Source organism: Centruroides vittatus, unplaced genomic scaffold, assembly GCF_030686945.1.
Source record: "Centruroides vittatus isolate TY-2023 unplaced genomic scaffold, ASM3068694v2 contig_18, whole genome shotgun sequence".
NCBI classification, from domain to species: domain Eukaryota; kingdom Metazoa; phylum Arthropoda; class Arachnida; order Scorpiones; family Buthidae; genus Centruroides; species Centruroides vittatus.
Window position 1 is genome coordinate 1,791,878 of NW_027121101.1, and position 26,098 is coordinate 1,817,975.

At 32.3% G+C, this 26,098-nt stretch overlaps 2 protein-coding genes across 2 annotated transcripts in view; one reads left to right on the plus strand and one right to left on the minus strand.

The window, feature by feature from the left end:
- Positions 1 to 1,965: 1,965 nt before the first annotated feature.
- LOC136969685 (modifier of mdg4-like) lies at positions 1,966 to 7,241 on the minus strand. Its single transcript, XM_067263965.1, has 4 exons — positions 6,600 to 7,241; positions 6,233 to 6,461; positions 5,964 to 6,167; positions 1,966 to 2,000 (listed from the first exon to the last, which is right to left on the minus strand). The coding sequence occupies exons 1-4, from the start codon at positions 7,239 to 7,241 to the stop codon at positions 1,966 to 1,968; spliced, it is 1,110 nt and encodes a 369-aa protein (XP_067120066.1).
- A 6,299-nt stretch (positions 7,242 to 13,540) lies between these two features.
- Positions 13,541 to 26,098, plus strand: part of LOC136969516 (proteasome activator complex subunit 4-like) — a 61,299-nt gene continuing 48,741 nt past the window's right edge. The window contains exon 1 of the mRNA XM_067263694.1: positions 13,541 to 13,880. Coding sequence (XP_067119795.1) covers positions 13,687 to 13,880 — 194 coding nt within the window. The 5' untranslated portion in view covers positions 13,541 to 13,686. The remainder of the gene's footprint in view (positions 13,881 to 26,098) is intronic.

Genomic DNA, 26,098 nt, shown 5'->3' on the forward strand with positions numbered 1-26,098 from the left:
GCCCTTATATCGTGGCTAATGATTCAAAAATATATTTTAAAAAAGTTTGGTTCAAGACCATATAATGAAAAAGAAAACATTATTAAAAGAGAAAGACCAATGCCTAAATTAAATATAAATACGTCGACAAAAAAATTTCAACATTTTGACGATAAAATTTATGACGAATGACGATTCTTTCGTAAAATTGAAGCAATTTGGAAATCAAAGCGGAATAGAATTTAAGGAGGAAGCGGCAAGGAGACACACAGGTAAGAAAAGAATGGATAATCCTAATACCGGGTGTCTAGAACAAATGGAAGATTGAGCATACCGGGCAGCAAAAGGTAGGAGACAGTAAAGCAATTTCTATGTATATAAGTGTATTGCTAAGGAAGATCTGGGAGAGGAGAAGTTGGGTATACTATAGATTACTCCCTATGGAATTTCGTGTGTTTGGGTATATATCTGAACTCGGGACGAGACGAGTTCAGTATTAGATATTAGATATTAGGTTCAGTACAAAAGTAGAGTATCGTTCTCAACGATACTCTACTTTTGGACTGGAGACGAAAAATAAAAAAGTTATCATACTTTTTTCCGGCGATCGCGCGATGATAGGGAGTCGCGTCGCTCTCCGCTAAGTCGGCCTCGCTATCGCGATCGGGAGTCGCGTGCTTGCCGTTAAAATTGCCTTTAGTAGACGTTTTCCCCCTTTTTTTACTTTGTTCAAGAACTACCGTGAATCGATCACTAGTTTAGCACGTGGTGGCGCCCATACGAGAGGTCAGTCGGGCCGCCATGTTCGCTGCCATAAGTAACATTAACTGCGGCCGGATGGCCGAGCGGTAAAGGTGGCAGCCTACCGCTCTGGGGGACCCGGGATCGAATCCGAACGAGTCGAATTATCCCCAGGAATTTTTCGGGGGGTGGTCCGTTCGGATATGTCGGGCCCCGTCCCTCACCACCCGGTCGCCCCATTGTGGGCCTGGCCGAACCCATAATGGGCCTACTAAAAGAGGCCCTCTTAGTGCCCACAGGGCGGAAAGAGTTAAAAAAAAAAAAAAAAAAAAAAAAAAAAAGTAACATTAACTGAAATGGCGATCGCGCGATGATCGGAAGTCGCGTCGCTCTCTCGTATCGCGTGTTTAACGCTCCGGGAAATGACCGTAGTCCGACGTCACGGTTTGCAGACTTTACCGCAAGATGGCAGTACTAGCAACTACGGTGCCGTCCGCATGAGAGCATTAAAAAAGTATGGTAACTTAAAAAGTGTGATAACTTTATTTTTCGTCTCCGGTCCAAAAATAGGGTACCGTTGAACTCGTCTCGGTCCCAAGTTCAAATATATAATCAGTCCTGAAATTCCATAGGGAGTAATCTATAGTACACCCGAGAAGTTTTCCTTATTTGAATTGCATCAATGATTGAGCGACAATACGAGGTCGAAGGCCGAGGGATAGCGCTACAAGATTGCAATAGATGAAGTAATGAATATGTAGGAAATTACTAGAGTCGTTTAGAAGAAAAAGCAACATTTGTAGGTGACACAAGTTCGTTGTCAAGGTAACGGACCTCATGCAGAGAGGTGACCTACTTAAATGTTGAAAAGGATTGATGAATTTCTATCAATTTATAATTCTACATACTACTAAACGGCTGCAGTTTGAGATTAGATATTAATTTAAATTTTTAATATTAACTCTTTAGAATTAGTGCACAATTGTCTATTGTAATTAACCTAGTCTACAGAGTGCGGCCTCTTTAGAAAGTAATACAGAAAGTGGATACATACTGATATAGCTAAGGCCAATGTAGCGCGAGGAGTAAGTTTATAGTACAGAGTAGGCCACGAGACGCTCGCGAAGGAAGGCTATAATCCTCATCCGCTGACGATCGAAAAGACTACAGTCATTTAATATATGTCCAATTGTATCAGGAACGGGGAGGCCACAGTTGCAAATTGGATTTTCTATAATTTTGAATCTATGGAGGTCGAAATTCGAAAACTTCAATTAATCCTGTAAATATTTAAGCGCCATTACTATTCGAATAATGTATTTTTATATCAAGACTGAATTTTACATAATTTGTAATTGTGATTACAAATGTAACTGAAAAATATTTTCGATATAAACACTAGGCCATAATTTTCAAATCAAAATTCTTCAAGTATAAATTTTTCTAACACTTTCTGATCGAGTAATACGTAATAATACTTTTATCTATTAGTCTTGCCATATTCTGCTTTCTATATTCACATCCATTTAGTTTCGTCTAATTACACTTCAAATGTAAAAAAGTCTACCAACAAATTAATTTGCTAATAAAGGGACTACTTGCCAATTGAACTTCGTATTCATCTTTGACGTAGTTCTACATTTCAGTCATTGAAAGTCAGTCATTGTAACTAATGTATTATTGAAAGTTTTATTCATATAGATAATTAATTTTATCAAGAAACATTTCTCCAGAAAAAAATTGTCGATATTTTACGTAAATATAAGTAAATTTTATTATAATTTAGGTAAAAACATATTTTTTTCCCCACGCATGGCTTCTTCCCCGTTACTCTTACACTTGGAATATTCCATTTCATAATTTGATGTAATGACAACGTTTAAAACGACTTCTAAATAAAATAATAATACTTAAAGTAGGTTAATATATATTGTCATGGGTCTCAGGTGTATTCAAGATAAAGTAATAATGGATATAGTAATACTTTGTCACATGCTCCATGTGTTAAAGTTTGCAGCTGTAATTGAAGGTAATATATAAAGAAACAAAATGTTTATATTATCAATAGTTATAAAAGATATCTTATGTTCACGTAGCAAACAAAAATAAGAGAGAAGAAACAGACAATCACACGATAGGACTATCGAGGACATTCTATAATTCATTTCAAATTTCTAATATCGACATACGTGAATATTTTTGTGCGTGTGAATATTATATTTCGATACTTTTATCTTTCTTCACTAAGAAAATGCCCTTTTATCTTAAAACATTAACTTTTTAACAACATAAAACAGTCGAAGTAGGAACAGGCTGAAAATGACAACGAATTATAAGCTCTGTTCTGGGGATGTAAGCTTGTTTGTCCCATCTTTGATATAATTCGTTTTTTTCTGTATTTACACTCAATTTACGTAAAAATTATTGTATTGTGCTGTTCATATTTAATAGCTTATCTTTGTTTCTGTTTACTAAATTGAATTTCACAGTAAAATACTCGGAAACTCTAAATTATAAAAGCCAAACAAATTAAATAGTTTAATTTTTACAATATCAACTTAAAATGGATAAAGGCATTATTAAATAATTATTATTTATTCGTGTATATCGACTTTTTTCGAAGAAATAATCATTTATTATAGTTTATGTAAGCTGAAAATTATTTTGTTGTCTTTGATGACATTTGTTAAAGTTCGTTAATTTGTACACAAACATTAAATTTTTAACATATTTCTTCATATTTCTTGGTGTTAGCTATTGGTCATGTGATCAACTTGGCGGAAGATTTCTTACAGTGATCTTTGTCATAACTAATTTGCATATTAGTGATAGTACATTACTAATCTTTATTAATCAGATCTAGACATTTTATATTATTTAAATTTGAATGGATTAGTAAAATAATTATATATAAGTTTTAGTGTTTTGCTTTTAGAAAAGCTTCAAAGCCACATGAAGTAACAGTCATCTGATGTTTGGCGGGAGATTTTGCGCAATGATCTTTTTTATATCTAATTTGCATAATTATAATGGTAAATTATTATTCTTTATTAAACAGATTTAGTTATTGTGTATTAATTAAATTCATCGGGTTTGATGAAAGAATTCTTTAAAACTTTTAACGTTTATTCAGAAACTTTTTGTCGCCTGATGACATTGGACAAGAGCATTTTCATTTTGTCTATTGTATATGATCAGTTCGCGCCAGATTTCGTAGAGTGCGGTTTGGTATTTGTAAATTCTCATTATTTTTCGAAGTTCACTGCGATAAATTTTTATTACGTGGATCGATACATTTTGCGTTGATTTTAAGAGAAGACAAGTATTGTGTTTTTCACTTGCATCCTGAAAGTTTTCTAGTTCGTTTTCGAGATTTATTGCAGTACTTCTTTTGTTCTCTAGTATTATTCATTTGTCTACGTCGACTGCTTTAATAGAAACATCATAGCCCAATAATTCGGCAGTTCGTTTGTCTTTAATAATCAGGTTATGAAGAAAAACTTCGTACTCGTTTGTATCTTGGCCCAATTTGCACAACTTGGCGTTACGCAGTTATTGAAGCTACTAGGCTTGGTTAAAAATTAAGACAACATAAGCACAATTATTCCAGATATTACAGGTAAAGAAATTTGAGAGTCCTGCAACAAATAAGCTACGTGCTGATTATTGACCATTTATGACGTGCCATAACGAGTAAAAAATTTTTAAAAAAATAATAAATACAAATGTATTCTGACAGTTTATGAGTTAATTATACTTTCTATTTGCAAAATTTCCTCAACTTTAACACAAAATAAGAAATAAGTGAATCTTTAAGAAATTTGCGGAATTTCCTGGGATAAGAAAAATTTCCCGGGTTAAAAAAACAACCGGGATCCCGTTTGAGAAACCCTACTCCTGTGCTGTTTATCGAAAATTTCTGAAATTTTGCAGGGAGGTATTAGGGGAATTGATGCTATTAAATATTAGCTGAGTTTACATTAAAACTTGTGATTTACGACGATAAGGAGTCAACCGCGACGTGTTAACATGGCGTTGGGTGTTTTGAACCGATTCGTATTAAATATATACAAAGTTCGATAAGTGCTTACGATAAGTTTAGTCTTTTGTCACATGCTTATAATAATTAAATTTGGTTACTAACTAATTATTATTACGTAAGTAAAAAGAATTACGCTGCTTAACTCCATACAATGCGTGTGTCGTGTCGCTTGGCACACGCGCCAATCAAATAATTGTTACCGTCTTATCTAGTCGCGTACACGTTTTATTCATAAGTTTATAAACGATTTAACGGCAAAGAAATGAACTGAAATCGTAATTTTTAAAAATATTTTTATTGAAACAAAAAATTATAAAAATACAAACCAAGATTTTCAAAGATATTTACATACAAATAAATCACGCCATACAAAGATTCGTGACAATTCTTACACATATAGCTTGTATATACATCGAAATATATATCTATAGGCAAACCAATACTTATATTATATTACTAATTTCTAAAAATTTAATTTAATGATAATTAATTGCTATATACATATAAGATAATAATCTTATATGTATATAGCAGACTCCAATTAATTCGTCATACTTTTTACCCAAGTTAATGGAATAATTAAACAAATTATCATTAAGAATTCACAGATTAAATTCTGCATTAACCTGTAAATTCGGTATGGAAAACAGTGGCGTAGCGAACATAACTGGCACCTCCCTCCAGAAACACATATAGTGTCTTGGAGACCATTTGGGCGCCCCCCTTCGAATGGCGCCCGGGGCATGATACACTCCTCGCTACGCCACTGATAGAAAGCAACGTGTAAAAATCCAATTAGGGTGTACTATAGATTACCACCTATGGAATTTCAGGACTTTGATTATATATTTGAACTCAGGGGACCGAGACGAGTTCAACGGTACCCCATTTTTGGACCGGAAACGAAAAATAAAAAAGTTATCATACTTTTTAAGTTACCATACTTTTTTAATGCTCTCATGCAGACGGCACCGTAGTTGCTAGTACTGCCATCTTGCGGTAAAGTCTGCAAACCATGACGTCGGACTACGGTCATTTCCCGGAGGGTTAAACACGCGATACGAGAGCGGAGAGAGCGACGTGACTCCCTATCATCGCGTGATCGCTGGAAAAAAGTATGATAACTTTTTTATTTTTCGTCTCCGGTCCAAGAGTAGGGTATCGTTGAACTCGTCTCGGTCCCCTGAGTTCAGATATATACCCAAACACCCGAAATTCCATAGGTAGTAATCTATAATATCCCCTAAAATTGTATTTGCCTCACTTTTAGAATTACTTGATTCCGATAAATTCGAATCGTCACGGGAAGTACTGGCTACCGATGGCTCCGACACTGCGGGTTCTTCGTGAGGATCGTCGAGAACGTTTTGGTCCAAACCGGTTTGAGTGGACGACGCCGGAAGTTCTATAAAAATATTAACATTTAAAATAATATATAAAATAAATTTATTTATGGAATAAGTCTGTTACCAATATCTGAACTTCCAGTCGAATATTGAAGAGAAAAATCTCTAGTTGTGGAATCTTCGGACAATCGATCGTCATCGTCTGTCACGGTCCTTACATTGCTTAGCTTAATTTCATTCGAAATAAGTGCAGATGTGGCTGCTATAACGGATGTCGATGGGTCGGACATAGTTGTGGAAACAAGATTCTGCGACGACATTGGCTCGGATTCGAAATTTTCACCTTCGTTCTCCTGAAAATATACAGTATATTAACCAAAATTGTTATGTAATAAATTATATTAGCTTCGTATGACGTTCTTAATCTATAAATATTCGAAATACGAAGACATTTAAATAACAATTTTCGAAATAAAATGATATATGCTCACCCTTTCGATCTCGATCACATCACCGACTTCGAGATAGATTGTCATAGGATTTTCGACTATTTCGACTTCGTCCTTGGCCGATTTGGTTATTTTATTATCTGCAAACGACTCGAAAGATTTTTCTTCCCCGTACCCAAATGAAACGGGGGATTCTGACGACTTAACTTTAAAGGGAATCTCGACCACGTCGTCGGATTCACTCGAGCTTCTCTTCCTCCTCCGTTTTCTTTTCTTTGATAGCGGAGTGCAAACTTCGGCAGATTCCTTTGCCACTTCTTCCGGGGCTTCTTCGGATTGAATTAAACCCTTTATTTTCAACACTTCTGCAGTCTTTAAAACTTTAGCTAGTTGACCTCTCGGGATTACAATTTCGCCGTTATAAATAAAATCCAGAATCATTTTCAGATCGGAATACTTCGTATCGGTTAGGACGATAACGGGACATTGATTAGGATAATCCATAAAAATACTATTAAAGAACGGACTATTGGCGCTGAGTATTAATTTGTGAGCTTTCATTTTTTTTCCTTCGCAGGCTAGAATGACATCCGTCAAACCTTCCGTAGTCAATAAATGCTGGAAACTAGACACCAGATCCTTCTCGTGATTATTCCACGTAAATTGAAACGTCTGAGTTCCCATATTTTTCGTATCTTCGGCATAAAAATATAAATTTTAAAATATACTTTAATTCGTCACCTCGAACTATTGCTATCAGAGTAGAGTAGAGAACCTAGATATCAGAGTAGCGGCACACGAGTCATCGCCGCCATGTTCCGTCGACTGTCATCACGTGGTCTATGGGTTTACATTAAGAAATGACGATTTTTTTAGTTTAATAAAGCATTTTATTCATAAAAATGCTTTATTAAACTAAAAAATCGTCATTTCTTTGATAGTCGTACTCTGATATCTAGGTACTGTACTCAAGCTCGAACGATTCGGGAATTAAACATTAAAAACATTATTTTTGCTATTCATTTTAAAATTAGATTTAAAATAACTATAATTGAAATGTGGCTTACCAAAATTCTATTTTAAAAAAAGAAAGCAACACAGAACAAGACTAGCAAAGGGCATACGCTCCTACTGTAGTAACGATTGTGACGTATCCGCCGAGAATTGACGTCAATTTATAGCCGGCCTCGTTTTCTGATTGGTCGAAACGGCAAATTCTAACACTCCGATTGGATGATTAATGCTATTGGACAGTTTGAACGTTTTTAAAACATTAAGCAACGCCTCATAACGGAAAATCCGTAACGGATAACCGTAACGAATCTAATACTCAATTTATACAATTTATAATGGTTATAAAATTAAATTTAAAATCGTTTTTAAATCTCTACCGTACACTAGGCAAAAGCTTTCGATTATTCATTTTTCAAATTAATTGTAATGTGCAACACAAAGGAGTTTTTTCCAAATTTTCCAAAGGGGATCGGGCCGAGCCCACGGTATTTTAATATCAATCGGTACATTTAAAGTTTAAAACATTCTGCGATTATACCCTGCCGGCCATTAAAATTTCTACTTCGGGAAAGAAAGCGAATATCAGAATCACGCATACAGTATAACGGAGGAAAACACGATTAAATTGGCGTGTAATCTTGAGGTACAGTACGGAGCACCCGGCATATTGTATTTTTCGTGCAAATTTCGCGTTTGTTGCCTGCCGCCTTTATGGTGTATCAATTTTAATGTTCAGCAGTGTAAAAACGCCATGTTAGGTATGCAAAATTGTAAATTCGAGAGAACTTTTAAATCAGATGTACTGTACAGTACTTTGATCACTTTACAGAAACAAGAATGTTGAAATCTTTTACACAATATAGAAGACTTACGCGCATTAATATCAGAGACGGATGCCTATTTATCTATTTAATACAGAATTTATATTAACATTGGTAGACAATATAAAGTAAATATTGAAAATTATAACAAGATAATTACGATTAATAGATATATCTAAATTAATAGATGTTATATGTTTTTTCTCAAAGCAAGAATTGGCATTTAGAGGGCGTAGGGAATTTATTGAATCTAATAACGGAGGTAATTATATTGAACTTTCTTATTTATTAAGTACGTCAGATAATCTATTAAAAATACATTTAAAGAAGTATACGGTTTTTACTGGCTTATCGAACAAACGAATGCGAACGGGCCCTGACGCGCAATTAATTGATTGCTCCTGTAAGTCGGCTTCTTACAGAAACACAGCTTCCCTATCATCAAATGTCACGGCACGCCACTGGGCTATACTTACATAAGTGTGAAAGATGTTTTTCAAAACTGAATTAGTAAAGAGCAGAATCTGATTCACAATGAACCAAGAAAGATTAAATAATCTTAGCAGTGGCGTGCCGTGACATTTGATGACAGGGAAGCTGTGTTTCTGTAAGAAGCCGACTTCCAGGGGCAATCAGTTAATTGCGCGTCAGTGATGGTCTAGGGCAGTGGTTCTTAACCTTTTTATACTCGCGGCACACCAAATATTTCATAATTTTTTGTGACTCCCATTTTTTAATAATAATTTATATTTGATAATTTGATAATTTATCTATAATAAATTGATTTTTTATTATTGCTTTATTTTTTATATAATAAATGTAAATCATAACTTTATTATTTCATTATCTATTTAAATAACATTCAAACTTCACAATTAAACATGAAAACTCATTAATTTTTAACAGAAAATAAAATAAGAAACATGTCGATAAATCGATCCAATGTGGATGCTAAAACTAAACTAAAACTAAAACGCCCACTTGTGGTAAGGATTTTGCATATCTTTTGCAAAAATATTTAAATTTTCAAAGACTACTATTTTTCCTAATTATTTTTAAAATTCCAAGCATTAATAGTTTCTTAAAATTGCTTTGGAATAAAAGAAGTAAATACTGCGGTGTAAGTAGCATATTTACATTTATTTATTCTGTACTAACAAAGTTGTATGTAGGAAGAAATACAAAATAAATATATAAAAACTAAATAGGAAAACTTTATCTTTCTTATTTCACTTTTCAATACGATATTCGGATTATACATCAATTTTCTTTTTATTATATTCTGAAGGAAATTTTGCATAATTTGGCGGCCCCCGGCAAACTTCTTATGGACCCCCAGGGGCCGCGGCCCCCTGTTAAGAATCACTGGTCTAGGGTCCATTCGTATTCATTTGTTCGATAAGCCAGTAAAAACTGTAGACTTCTCTAAATGTATTTTTAATATCACAATTACATTCTGAATCGCTAGCCACGATATAAGGGCTAAAATTAAAAATAAATTATAAAAACTTACTCGGTGAAATAAAATGTGCGGTGGATATACATACCTGGTACAATGTATTGTTCGATTGTATTAATATACTTTTAAAGAAAATTATAATTAAAATATAGCTTTGTAAAGAAACGTACATAAAAATAACATAAAATATTCTTTACTTTTTAAATCTTAAAACAATCCACTTAGTCAAATATCTTGATACGAGTAGCTAATGGATGGAACTAGTGACGGTCCAGGTAGGTGTGTGCGTGCCAAATCCCGAGGGTGCCGATACCGGTCAATGTCAAATGCCTCTTTTGTCGCATCACTAGTATATCTCAAAGGACGCCACAGGGCTGTTGTAAATTTTAAACGTTTCTCACTGTAGCTGTAAAAATCTATGTTAAACTTAATAGTCATTCGTTTTCTAACTAATTCGTTTTAATACCAGGTGTACACGGAAATCAGTTTCCCACTGTACTGAGCGAGTGATTGGTTCTGTTAAGCTTTTGTTGAAGTAAAATTCTGGCTCTTTCAACAGGATTTTATTTATGTCCCCATTCCCTAATCTCTTAATTATTTAGTCACTTCTTAAGTAGAAATAAGTCGAAACCAGTTACTTTGTACCTGAATATCTGTAGTTTTGGGAAAACAGTGGAAAGACAAATTTTTATGACAACGGTATATATAAATCGTAAATTTAAGGAAAATAAATTCTAGAGCTTTTTTTTTTGTACCATTGTATGTACTGTACGTCTCATTCATTAAATTTGGTTGTAAATGATGCTGCCAAAGTAACAGTTAATTTTTAACACTGTACTAGAATCGTACACGTTTTTTCTGCATCTCCTTACAGATGGGACATACTAAATCGTAATATCACCGGTTTAACATCGAAATCCGTAAGCAATATAAGATGGGAGAGCGGAATAAACGCAGAATAAATATATCAAATATTTTAATGGATTTTTTTAAAACTCCTGTCAACTATACAGAACTATCATAAAAACATACCAGTAAATTCCTATCGGTTGGGTTAAGTTATAAATCTAGTCTAGAGTGGGCAATCTTTTTTATAACATGGGCCAGAATAAATTTTACGTTATTTCCGCGGGCCGTAGTAGTTAATTGACGCCTTCTTGTGACTCGTAATTTTTTTAGTCTGCAAATATGAAATAAATAAATAAAAAGCTTATTACTACATTTATTTCTCTTATCGTTTTCGAAAATTACAAAGAATTGGAAAAATAACTATTAATTAGTTATTTTTCCAATTTAATAATCTATTAAAGATATCGCGGGCCGGATAGAAACTTTTCGCGAGCCGTAGCTAGCCCGCGGGCCGGGGTTCTCCGCCGTTGATCTAGTCTACTCATGATTCACGTAATCGGGCGAGGGCGGCCGAATATCTAGCAGGCAGGCGGCTAAACAGCCCACAACCGGTCCGGGATATAAAATTAGAAGCTTTATGTGTGAAGCATCCACCAGCTAAACCGGGTGAGGTTGGTGCTCTGTAAAGCGCATGCGCCAATGCCTATAATCTGGCTGCTTGGAAGTTGACAGGCAGGTGGCTAACAGCCCACAACCGCTCCGGGATATAAAGCTGTACTCTTTACGAGTGTGTTGCTTCTTTAGCCGGTAGCTAAACCGGGTGAGGTTGGTGCACTGTAAACCGCATGTGCTAATGCCTATATAATCTGGCTGATTGGAGACTGACCCGGTTTCGACATTCCTTCCGCCACCGAATTATTCGAATATACAATAGCAATCTTATCGTTTTTTTTTCACATGTAGTATAGAAATTTGAAAAAGATACATAATGCAGTTATAATAAAATATTAATTTTAATTAATTCAAAGTACGTTAAAATATGAAAATTTATATTTTATAAAATTGAAGGGAAGGTCATTGGAAGGTGGAATCGGCGCTTCCATCGCTTCCAATGACGGCACGCCACTGAATCTTAGTGGTCAGCAATGGAAGAAATGCTATAAAGTACATCGACAAGAATGAGATAATCGGCAGATTTACAAATACCAATTTGCTGCAAAAATTGTTGCCGTGAACAGTAAGCAGTGAGCTATGAAAGACCGTGAACTGTGACTGTAAATGAAGTGCGAACTGTAGTGAGTCATGAATCACGATAAATTTAAAAGTACTTTATTAATTATTATTCGTGAATCACATTTTGTACTCCTGTTACTTAAACTTTGAAGTTTTACAAATTAACATTTTAGAATTATTATTATTATTAGGTTTTATTAATTTTTTCATGCGAAATGATTAGGCGTGCACTTTGCACTAATCTCCAACGTTAACAGGATTTCATAAAACCGGGCCTTGATCTCTCAATAAGTGAGAAATAGCTAATGTTTACAGCTTCTATCTTGGCAATAAAAGTATAGAATTATGGATAAGATCAATTCATAAGAAAATATTTTAGAAAATAGCATTCATGGTATTGGTTCCTTTCTATCCTTACTGCCGTTTTAGTGGCAGAAGTGGAGGCTTGCGTTAGAGTTCTACCCTAACAATTATGGACCCAGAACGCCACTGCACATGCACTAACATAATTGGAATAGCACGTAAATTAAAAAATTAAATTTTTCTCCTCTGGACTTATGAAACATTTTTGCTCAACAGACGGAACGCGGATTCCTCCAATTGGCTCAAGTCATAGTTCAGCCCGTAGCGTATATTTAATTTTGTATGTTGTCGAAGGTATAATCTTAAGCAATAAAGCTAAAATTTTTTACAATATTGAGGGATGTCAAAGCTGTGATCTGGTCTTATATCAACTAGTTGGACATGAACTTCTAGGCTATATCGCCCCGTGGTAGTGTGATGTAACTCTCCCTTCCGGGAGGTCTTTTGAGGGAAACCGGCCCCTATGCAGGCGTTACAGACGTGGAGAAAACCCGATAAACTCCACGTAACTAACTCGACCTGGCGAGGCGCGAACCCGTGACTGAACTCCCAGTGTTCAGGGAACGGAACTGCTTGGCCACTGATGATCCCGAAGCTGTGATCTCACAGATTTATGAAAAATAATTTGGAATAAAAATACACTGTACTAGCTCAATAGGTTTAAAAGTACAAATATATTTTAAATGTTTAGAAATGTATGATATCAATATTATTCGTTAAAAAAAAAAAAAAAAAAAAAAAAGAAAAAAAGAGAGAGAAGAGTAACCTGTAAGTAATGTTGCTTTTGAAATGGAAAGACGCAATAAATTTTGTACAGTTTATAAATAGATTTTATTGTCTTCCACGTTGTTTTCCCCCGAAATTATTCGAAAAATTCTACTTCGAATGTTCGGAATTTAACGAAATTAGAACTAACAACGAACATGGAATGTAATGGAAAATTTGATCATTCTTTCATAGTTTTTATAAGCATTTATATTATTAAAAAGGGGGATTTATATGTAGATAGATACATTAGAATAAACAAACAAGTTTTTATTTTTATAAGACTTAAGACACTTGTTTATGTGTAAAGTTGGCATCAATTCAGTTTCGATTCCAACAGCGATAAAATTATCCATTAGAATTTAATCATTAAAAAATTTACAGTTAACATAAAAGATATATTAATCATACACGCAAATTAATTAGTGCTTATTTTTTATAGAATTTTAAAGTTTAAATATTTTTAGAGGATTATTATTGTTATTATTTTCCTTCAGACGTCGCACAAAGAATGTAAGTCATGACGTCACTTCCCAATGTGGCGGCCACCGTGAATTAACGTATCATCATTAGAAGGAATTTATAAAGATTGGTGCAGATTTCGCAAATTATAGTTGTCATCAATATGGACGAGCGAACGGCCAAATTAGGCTATACTCCGCAGAAAGAAGTTATTTATAATAAACTCTTACCGTATTCTGAAGAATTAGACGAAGAATCTCAAAAACTTTTTTCAGAAATCAAAACAAATATAGCTAAATCTATTTTGCTTCATGAATTAAAACCTGGAACAGTTCATTGGTTGACAAATCTGTCCAGGTAAAGTATTTATATTATTTTGATATGATTTTCGATTAGTATTTATGAATATAACGTTATATTTTTGAAAGATGATGAAATTAGGACATTTAATTATTAAGTTTATGCCTGAAGAGATTTAATATTATTATTTAAAGATCATACTGGATTTTCAGTATTATAAGAAGGAGCTGTTATATATTTGAATTTTAAATTTTACTAAAATTAAATAGAGTAAAATAGAATATTATGTCAATTTCTGTATTTTTTGTATGTATACAGTGTTCTAAATCCTCCCACAGCTGGTTATATATTAGTAAATAACACCAATAAAACCTTCAGAAAGGTTTTCGAAGGTTTTGTTGGCATTACCTAGTATGTATTTTGATTAAAACTTTTACATTTCAGTTGAAAAATTTGATCGAAAGTAAATGGGGGAAATTTCCCGTGAATTTCTTATGGGAATGGGAAAAAATTTCCCGTTTACTTTTGAGTAAACGGGAAAAAGTTTAATCTTTACGTACACACATCATCTATTTGTGTTTGAAGTTTTTGGAATTTCTTACATATTTAAACTTGTTTTTCTGATTTGTTATTTGTTTTTCTGTAAAATCGACACTTTAACCATCATTTTCCTCTTGTGGAATACTAGAGGAATTTGCCTCTAGTGTTCAGTGAGAAAAAGAAAAAAAAGATTTTGGAATAAATTTGCGATAAAAACTGTGATGTACAGTACAATGACATATTACATATTACTTTATCTGTAAACAATTCCGTGTTTTTATTTTATTCAATATGTAAAGCTTGTTGGTTTATTGCTTCGCTGCTTCCCGAGAATAGTAAATGCAGATTTACTTATTGATTTTTAAATATACCGATGCTAATGCTCCGCGTAATAAAAAGTTTATGAATGGTGTTCCGTGGCCTCGGAAAGGTAGAGAACCAATGTTTTAGAGGAAGATAGAAGACTCAAAGGATATAATCAAAAATTTTATTTTATTTGTTTTATTAAAATAACATAAATTTAGAAAATGTAATTTGATTAATCTCAGATTATTTTGTGAAAATTGCATAAAAACCAAACATAAAATAGTTAAGCAACATTAAATTACCTGTATTTATCAGTTATAAATATGTTGTAGCAATTACTTGTATTTGCTATCTTGATTTTCCTCATTGTAAGGTTGCTGTGATTATTTTATTTTTGCTTCCAATTAGCATAGTTTCAGTAAACTAAAACTATGTATAGTGATGCCTTGTACTTCATTCATTCCAGAGGTTGTTTGAACTCTGAATCATTCAAAGTCAGAATCAATCATTAAAAATAATGGAAAGTGAACTAATCCATTCCCAGACCCTGAACAATATCCATTTTGATAAACTTAAAACAGCAAATATGTATAATTTAAGGTAAAAATAACAATTAAAAGTAACAAATAAAATAATAATTAAAGTCCTTAATAATAAATTAAAAAATGAAAACTGTAAATAAAATACATAGATACTGTATAATAAAATGAAAACTTCATTTATTGGTTGTGCACCTTGGATGGGCATCTTAACATAATGTGTGATTTGATTATAACAGGATAAAAAGCACATCAGGCATATTATGATTTGACTTTCAAAAACAATACATTGCCTAAAGACAGTAAAAACAATTGTATGTGTATGGGAAAGATACTCCTAAACTTCAAAGATGTCAAATGTATTTTAAAAAGTTCTGTTTAGAAATTTTGGACTAAAGGATACAAAACATACAGGGTGGCCAAAAGCTGTCAATAAAGAAAAATTGTTGGAAGAAATTGTTAAAAATTGACAAATAACACATGATACAGTAGGGTAGATGTACCAGTTTTGGCCAGTGTACCAGTTCTGGCCAGAAAACAAATTTGACTTAAAAATATAATCACCACATATTCAAATCTGTCCAACGAAACAAACTTTTATTGTTAACTGTTCACACAGTTAACAATAAAAGTTTGTTTTATTTATGATTATATTTTTAAGTTAAATTTGTTTTCTGGCCAAAACTGGTACATCTACCCTATATATAACCAAACACACCAAAAATAAGGTGAAAAATGCACTGAAAACATACAAGCATAATGTGAGAGTGAGAAATGACTTGGACACACAACAGATTGCATTTATGCTTTGAGCACATTTTTTCACTTCGTGCACAATTCGAACTTTGATGCATCGTTCAAACGCTAAGGTAAATTTTTGTTAAATTTTGCATTTGAAGTTAGTCATTCAAAGTACAAGGTACAACTATATATAATGACTAAAACTAAAACGTAGGAACATGATTAAAACATTACTTCCAATTAATATTTTATCTGAGTGTAATTTTAAGGACAACTAATTTAACTTATACTTTTGAACTCTATTAAAGTATTATAATACAAATGTAATAGTCTTGTGTGATTACATTGATAACCTACAGATTAAAAATAATAACAATTTCAAAAATTAAGTTTTTTACAACTAAAGACTCTGTTTTAGCACATACCTCTATCATTTTGATGCCATATTTGAAATGGGAAACACAACTATTTACAGTGTGCACTGATGCTAATATTTCTGCTTACCTGTATTAATAGAATGTATGTTATGTTTAAAATATCATCAAAAAATAATCATGGACAATTACAATAAAAAATAAAAAAGTGATATCAGTTGTTTGACTAGAAATGTAAAGATATTGGCAAAAGTGTGCTTCCTTGGCAGTAGAACTTTCATTCTCATATATAGCATTGAAATGATGATGGCATGTACTGAAAACACATCATGCCATCTAATTATAAAAAATATGAATTTTGAATTGCTGTTATTTTTATTTTCTTGTCATACCTATTTAAGACTATTTCTACATGTATTATAGTATAGTTAAGTATAGTTTAAGTATAGTTTGAAAATATATTACATTAGTTGTCCTTAAAAGTATACTTAAACTTTATTGAATTAAGAGCTATTGAAGGAAATTTATTTTTATGTTGTTTATATTATACAAATATAATCAGTTATGTCTTCTTTTTCAGAATATATATCAATTTTTGTCTAATATCTAGGAATATTATATATTTTTCTGATATATTTTTGAAATGTATTACAAACAGTTATTTTCTATAAGATATATGAATGAAGATGGTTATATCAGATTTCATCTGGCAGTTGGAATGGTTGAGTGGTTAAGAATTTTTCAGTTTTTAGAAACAAGGAAAATATATGTAAATGTAAAAAAGAAAAGCTAGCTACAACTATTCCATATCAAATATATAAGTACTAGCAGATGAGCCTGGCATTGCTCTGGAAAAAGTAACGATAGTGAAGATTATTAGATTATAGCCAATCTTACCCGTTTTTGCTGGGTGGAAGAATTAGGTCCCCTATTCTGAGACTAATCAGAAAATTTTTAGACGAGTCTAAAAATATGTTCAATTTCTCACAAAAATGCAAAAAAACCGCACCTAAAATAGTACAGTAGAAGCTGAGTTGTTCAGGGTAAGCCTTAATTCTCTCCTTCTCTCCCACAGGGGAGAATTTCCACAAATCCCTTCTTAGTGTGCATTCTCATGGCATACCCTAACTGTGTACCAAATTTCAGCTTTCAACTTCTAACCGTTTGAGCTGATATTAATAATAGAAGATAATAATAAGTGCTTATTATTATTTTCAACACATCTCGATTATATATATATATATATATAGATTTGTATGTTACAATATAACCTCATTAAGTCAAAGTTTAAGGGGTAAAAAAAAAAAGTCCTGATTTTAAGTTACAGTTTTGAGTTAACAAATTTGAGTTAATATCCAATTTTCTCAAGAATCTGTTTACAGAATGATTACAAAATTGTAAAAAGTTAATGGCACTTTTGAGTCAAAATGTTGTCAAGGTGCTCCAAGGTGCTCAATCAGAACACCAATAACATACTGTGTCTGTAAAAGAATGCCAACATGATATTGTAATGGCATGGTATTGTGTTTGGTATGGAGCTGTAGTGTTTATTTTAATTGTTTGTATTCACACAAAATATAAGAGAAAATGAACATGGGCCTATCAAAGGATGGAGAGTACATACCAACAATTTTGACTTAATGAGACTATTATATGGAAAACGTTATATACTATGCCTGGGTCCTATTGACAGCTTTGAGTTAACTCAGTTTCACTTAGTGAGGTTTTACTGTGTATGTATTTCACAAAAATTCATATTCAATCAATGTATATTTATGTATTGAATAATTTTTTTTTACATTTGGACTATATCTCTATTGATTAAGAATGTTTTCCATTCAATTCATAATTATTTTCATTTTGACTTCTGAAAGTTACAACTTTTATAGTTCAAATTTATTCATAATCAAAATCTAAAGTTGATCTTTAGTGTGTCAGTGTTTTTAAAATTCATCCATTGGTAATTGTTTTCAAAAGCTGAAGTATATTTTATGAAAAACAAATCTGTACCAAATTTATATTTAAAGTATTTAATAATTTTTAATCTGATAAGTAATTGTATGATATTTACAAATTTATAATTCCTACAGTAGAGTGCTTCAGTTTCTTCAAGGATATATAGTAGACCCCTCCCCCTATAACATGGGTTCATATAAAATGGATTCATATAACACAGTGGAAAAATTGTGATCATGTTTATATAACACGCAAAAAGAGGCTCATATAACACGGTAAAAGAATGAGACAGATTGTCATGTCCGACTCGTGTCTCAACAGGATTGGTCATATCTGGACCAATAGTGGACAAGCAGCAGACCTACTTGAGAGCTATTAGCATAGCGAGGACGCTGATTGGATGACTGCCGTCCAGTAGCACACGTATAGGGTAGATGTATCACTTTTGGCCAGTGTACCAGTTCTGGCCAGAAAATAAATTTAACTTAAAAATATAATCACCACATATTCAAATCTGTCCAATGAAACAAACATTTATTGTTAACTGTTCACACAGTTAACAATAAAAGTTTGTTTCATTTGTGATTATATTTTTAAGTTAAATTTGTTTTTTGGCCAGAACTGGTACATCTACCCTATATGGACAGTTCAGGCGGAAAAGTTTAGTTGTCTTGTGGGAAAAAAAAAACATTTTTTATTCAATGGCCATAAAAATTGTTGTCATGTAGTGCCTTAAGCCTGATTACTAAAGAAAGTTATTTTAAATATAACAAGTAAGTTAATCGCTTTGGGCTGTGAATGACTCATGCATTTGTAAAATCTAAGTGACTCGTACAACACGGATTCATATAACACGGAACATATCTACTTGTGTTATAGGGGGGTCCACTGTATTATGCTTTTTACAGATTTATCAAAATGCAATCAAAAAATACACTTACGTAAAACCAGATAACCGGAGTGGTTAGTATTCGGGTCGCAAACGTTTTCGTAGCCTCTTCTAGGCTCTTCTTCAGGCTTAGTAGTAATAAATTCGAATATATTCCTTTTTGAAAGAACCGAGTTTTGAATTCCGTCATGTGAAAACGTTCCAACATATTTTTTAAACGAAATGATCGCCGTTCTGTGTAGCGCGCATGCGCTTCGAAGCGGCGATGATGTTAATGCGTTTGTTTAAAAAATATGTTGGAACGTTTTCACGTGACGGAATTCGAAGCTTGGTTCTTTCAAAAAGAAATATATTCAAATTTATTACTACTAAGCCTGAAGAAGAGCCTAGAAGAGGCTACGAAAATGTTTGCGACCTAAATACTAACCACTCCGGTTATCTGGTTTTACGTAAGTGTATTTTTTGATTGAATCACCAGTGTGTAAGGAAGATTGATTATCAAAATGCATTAAAAATGATTTTTTTTTCCTCTCTAGATTGATTTAATAGAATTTTCTTTCAACATGTAGAGAATATACATACTTATATATATGCATTTTGTCATAGTTTTATTGGATTAATTAAAATTTTTCTCAAATTATTACTTTTATTAATATTATCATTAATAAGATGTATATTTAAAAGTCATAAATTATTATAAAGTCATTATTTTCACCTGCATTCCAGTTTCGAATACTATTGCAAAGATATATGAAAACATTGTCAGATCATTAATATTGTGTTTTTTATTCAGTTTTAATCAATGAAAATGAAAAAAATGATTATACAATAAGCAACATATCATTTTTTTTACTTATTTAATCATTATTAATGTAATGAAATGAATAATAGTATTGAAGATACAAAGTATAATAATCAAATTATCAATACAATGATTATAAAGTTTTTCAGGTATTATGATATGAGGGTGTTTTTGAAAAATAATGCCTTTTTAATTTTTAAATTTTTCAGATAATACCTTTTATTCAAATTAAATATACAAAATGAAATATAAGTATAGACTATTTTTTTATGTAAGAACCATAAATATTTGTGTGCTTATCTTAGTGCTTCATGAGGTTGAAAATACTAGTTTCTCAAAAGTCTTTTTTGAGAGTTGAGTCCCAGATTTCAGTTTTGTATGTTTGAAAGCTCTTCCTGCTGAGAAACTTTCTCTTTGGGCCAAATAGATAATAGTCACTAGGCACTAGATCAGATCTATAGGGTGGAAGTGAAAAGTGTTTTCAACCATAGGCTGAAATGTTTTCTACAACCCTCTGTGCTTATGGCGAGATTGCTACTCATCACATTGTTTTGCCCTATAACATTTTGTACTGTTGTCAAATGTTGGAATAATTCATGCAATTTTTGGAATAGACTTTCAGCTGGAGATTAGTGAATATCACTTTTCTCATATTCAAATATTAACCACATCTTGAATATTTGAATATCTCAAATACTCAAATACTCTAAATATCTAGTGCCAGTGCATTTGGGCAATATTTTGATCTGAGGACATGGTGTCAATATGATGTAGCATCTGTCATGTATAGCAGGGGTGGCCAACTTTTGTGTACGTGAGATCTACTTTTTATCTTAAAAATATATCACGATCGACTTGTTGTCATAGGCATAGTCTAAATGGGGAGGGGAGGTGTGAAATACATACTGTGTTTATACACTGTGTTTCAGTAGAAGGTGCACTCTTTTGCTAATCTATCAATAGTTCACGGGAGTGCACCTCATACTAAAACACCCTGTATATCTATCTACGTAAAAACAACATAAATATTTAACGGGTGAAAAATTTCACATCCAGGGGAATTAAAACTTCAATTATTAACAATATTTATTAATTCACAATAGCTACAGATAAAAACAGATTTAGAATTTATTTTATTATCTTAACATTAATGAGAAGACTGAGTTTGCACGTCTCTAATCAAGTAGTCATAATTAGGTGTATATCCTGACAAAGATAATAATAATGAGTCTTCAATACAGGAATCAGTCAGGACAGAACGTTGTTTAGTCTTCGTTAATTTTAAGTATGAAAATGCCGATTCACACAGGTATGTAGATCCGAAACAAGAATAAATATATTCGCTACATTTGGTGATACTGGGCTGTCTTTCTCGGTTGACGCATTTCCAAAAATCTTCAAATTTTCTGGCTTGTAAGATTAAATAAGTTTGTAAAATTATAATTTCATTTTCTAATGCCTTTTGCTCATACGAAATATGTCTGAAATTTTTTGGCTAATACGTTTCACACAAATCTTTCTTAAAAGGAAAAGATATAAATTCCACAATTTCCTTTTTCAAGAAAAGAAGCTATCGTATGACAGTACCAAATATTCAAGCTAAATGGCTTTGTTTTTCTGAGTCGAGTCATAACTGCATGCATACTGTTGCGTTCGATTACAAGTGTAACACATTAAGTGAAGACAGCGAGCGAGCGATCGACCAAAACTGGCTTTGCGATCGACCGGTTGATCGCGATCGACTTGTTGGCCACCCCTGATGTATAGTACTTAAGGACATTGCATCATATTTGATGCCATTTACTCATGTTAAAATATTGCTTGTGTGCACCTGCATTTAGTGAACTTAACTAAATAAGTTATATCAATATAAGGAAATTAACAATTTATTTAGTATTTATTATTAATTTTGTTTTATTTATTCTAATATATTAATAAAGAAAAACAATGTACTAAATTTTAAGAAATGAAACTTCAAACTTTTAATTTTGACTTTGAGTTTTAAAGTCTCTTTTTTTAGTTGCTCTTATCTCAACTACAATAGATTAACAAACAAATAAAATGGCAAAGCCATTTTTGAGATGAGACTGTGTGTCGAAGAGTGCAAGCAACACATATGCAAATCTTGCATCACTCGCACCTGTTTGTAGAAACAGTCTCAGCATTTCATATTTTCTTTTGATCTGGTTTTCAGTCTCCTGACTACCTACAAGTCTGGTTTATTTTATATGCCATAAATGTCAATATAGTGAATTGTTTTTTTTTTCTGAGGCATTATACATCTATGATTATACATTTAGGTATACAATAGGCATGCACAATATATTTTTTGGGATGCCCTGGATTTCATTATTTAAAAGAATGAAAGAATGAATATAAGCCTAAATAGAGTATAAGCTCTAGTGCAGGCATGTCAAACTCATATGATATTGCGGGCCACATGATCTATTTTGTATAAGTTGGGGCTTGCATGTTTTCAATGTTCAAAAAATTAATAAAATACAGTTTTTTAGAATGATTATATTATGTATTTATTAGACTCAATGTGTTGTATATTAAACGTACATAGACATTTTATATTTCATATTATTTTTTAAACTTAAACTATAAATATTTTATATTTTTTATAAAAAACAAAAATAAAAGTTATAATAAAAATAAACAAAATCACAGTTTAATATTACTTTTTAGAATATATTTGACAACGTTTTTCACAAAGCGAGTCATCAAAATTTGGTTGAATATATTGAGCTGATGCAATTTTTAAAATTGATGATAAATGTTGATCGGTTAACCTCGACCTTTCTGAATTTTTGTTATTTTTCATTAAAGAAAATAGTTGCTAGTATAAATAAGTGCTTCCGAACATAGCCAGTGTATGGGTAACAAACAATAACATTTTAGGAAACCGATCTACAGATAAATATGTATAAAAATCTGGAATTCCAACATCCATATATTTTTGCTTCAGCAAATTATCACATTGGATTTGAATTAATTCCATTTGTAAGTTTTCATCAGTTTCAATATTGATAGATAGAGACAAAGTAAAAAAACAAAATTGTAATTCACAGCTTTTAAAATCAGAAAATCTTTGATCGAATTCAGTTTCTAACAATTTAATTTGGTGAGCATATTCTGTAAATTTTAATTTAGGTGATTTAAGCAATAGATATTGACAGCTTTCAAAGTGAGACAAGTTTTCTTTTTCTATTTGTTTTCAGCCAAAGTGATAATTTTTGTTTGAAAGCGTTAATATTATCAAATAGCGTTGTAACAACATAATTTTTGCCTCGAAGCTTAAAGTTAAGTTGATTAAGATGACTCGTAATATCAACTGAGAAAGCCAGGTCCTTTATCCACTGTCCATCTTTTAATTCAGCGCATTCGTAATTTTTTGTTTCCAAGAAAATTATGATTTCCTCCAGCAATGTGAAGAATCGTTTTAGCACTTTATGACTCGAAAGCCAACAAACTTCCGAATAATATGGTAGATTGGTATTCACATTCAATATCTTCCAGAAATGAAGCAAATTGACGATTATTAAGTCCACGTGCTCGAATATAATTTACAATTTTGATGACTATTTTTAAAACATGTCCAATATTTAAAACTTTGGAGCACAGTACTTGCTGGTGAATAATACAATGAAAATGTTCAAAATTATTATTACCACGCTGTTTGCATGTTTCTTTTAATCTTGCAACAACTCCTTTAGTAATACCGGTCGTGGTAGGTGCACCATCAGTTGCGAGACAAACCAAATTTTCCAATGGTAACTTATACTTCTTCAAAACTTCCATAAGTGCATCAAAAATATCAGCTCCAGTGGTTGTATTATGCATAGGAATGATTTCCAAAAGTTCTTCACTTATTTTTAAATTAACATCGCATCCACAAATAAAAACAGCCAGCTGAGCAATACTTCGAATATCTGTACTTTCATCAATTGCAATAGAGTAGGCTTGAAATGTTGATATTGTTGAATTACGCTGATTTCTCAAATTATCAGCTATTTCATCAACTCTGCTAGCTACAGTATTTAGACTTAAACTTACTTTTTAAATTTTTTTTTTTATGCTGGACATAATACTTTCGCCGCTTTAATTAAGCATTCACTAATAAATTCCCCTTCGGTAAATGGTTTCGATCTGCTTGCGATTGAATGTGATAATATATAACTAACTTTTACAACAGCTGTATTGTTTTCAACAGATTTAGTGAATACACTTTGTTGTTTTTGAAGGAGTAATTTCAATTCCAACAATTTGTCTTCACGAAGTTTTGCAACGTATTGGTCATAGTTTCTTTTATGATTTCTGTCATAGTGCCTTTTAAGATTATATTCCTTAGGAACTGAGATAGAGTTTTTACATATCAAGCATAATATTTTATTCTTGTTTTGGACACAAAAATATTGCAATTCCCATTTTTCTTGAAAATTACAATGTTTCTTCTTCAATTGACCTTTTCTTACTCATTGTTCTTGAAGTTAGTCAAATTTGAAATACCTCTTTTCAAATTAAACAAAACGTTTATGACAACTATTTGACGTTACATGAACTTACAAGGTTTACGAGATTTACAAATCACAAAAATTACAACGTTTACAAAGTAGATTCACACAAACAGTCAAAGTTCCAAAAGTCACTATTCCTGAACAGATCTGTCAAAAAGACACCTTGCAACGTATACTTTGGGTACAGTTACTTGGAACACTCCTCTCTTCACTCATCATGGCAATACTAGACGAAACACCTTACGGTAGAGCACACAAACATCCGCCTTGAAGTTCCAGCAAAAACTTGACTTTTGCGCCAAAACCTTTCCTTTTATACGGATTGTGGCAATTGCTGATGGACCAATAAGTGCGTAGCAATCTTCCACGATGTCCGCTCTTGTACGATGTTCGTCGGCCAATCATTGTTTGTAGATTCAAAGCCGCGGCCGTTATCCAACCGTCTTTCGTAGCGTCGACCAATTTGAATTGGTTGGACGAAATACGGAATGAACAAACACAAAAAGGGCAGGAATCGTACAGTTCAAAAAAGTTCAAACTTTCCAACTTCAAGCGTCAAAGCTTGATATTTAAAAATTTTTGAAAAGTCTCGGCTGGCCGCAACCCATGTGTTGGCGGGCCGCATGTGGCCTGCGGGCTGCGTGTTTGACATGCCTGTTCTAGTGTAAGACATATTACTTTCTACGTTTTGGATAATTATTTATTCATCCCTTAAGCCTATACATTAAGTCTAGCATATGTTAATTTAGTCATATTGATTTAAACAACAGAGGCTTGAATTACAATTTCAGTTGCAGCATCTGTCATTAAGAACACTTTTTTGTCCTGCAGTTCTAGTTTTTTATCATTGGAGCTCAAACTGAACTTATTGTCCCTCCTCTTCTCACTCACTAATTTGTAAAACTCTGTATGAAACTTTCCTTTCAGTTTTTACTACATAATCTAAACATGAAAGAACAGAATGGGAATGAAAATAAAAAAACAAAATAAGGTTATTTTATATGAACTGTAGTGGTTGCCCTGACAGTTCACATTACCTAAGCAGCACTAGGGCATTGTTGTTTTAATATGCTGTCAATATTGCCTGCTAGAGCAGTGATTGACATCCCTGCCTGTTGTGGATGGGATGATGAATGTGAAATGGCCAGTTTTTCACATGATTTTGTGTATTCTCTATGTACTGAAATAAAATTGCAGTGTAAAAATGCATGTTAAGATACATATGAAAGGTATAATGATTTGTAAATTAATAAATAAATTTATTAATTTACAAATCTGAAAATTGAATTTAAATCTAGTTTAATAATTTTTTTAAGTCATTTGAATGCCTTATTTTAACTGAAATTTTGACGTCAAAATTTTAGTATGAAAAGTATTATTGAAGATCTTTGTCTTTATTCTCAGAATTTTGTTAAAATCATCAAATGTAATTCTTTCTAGCTTTTTAATACTATTTTAGGAAAAATATTGTAGAAATTTTCTTTTGTTAAGGATAACATTTTTTTTGTATGCATGAGTATTATTAAACTGCTTCATTATACTATAGGCCTACTGGTATTTTTTCCCCTCATTTCAGATATGTTTTTGCTTCATAGCAATAGTTTCCTT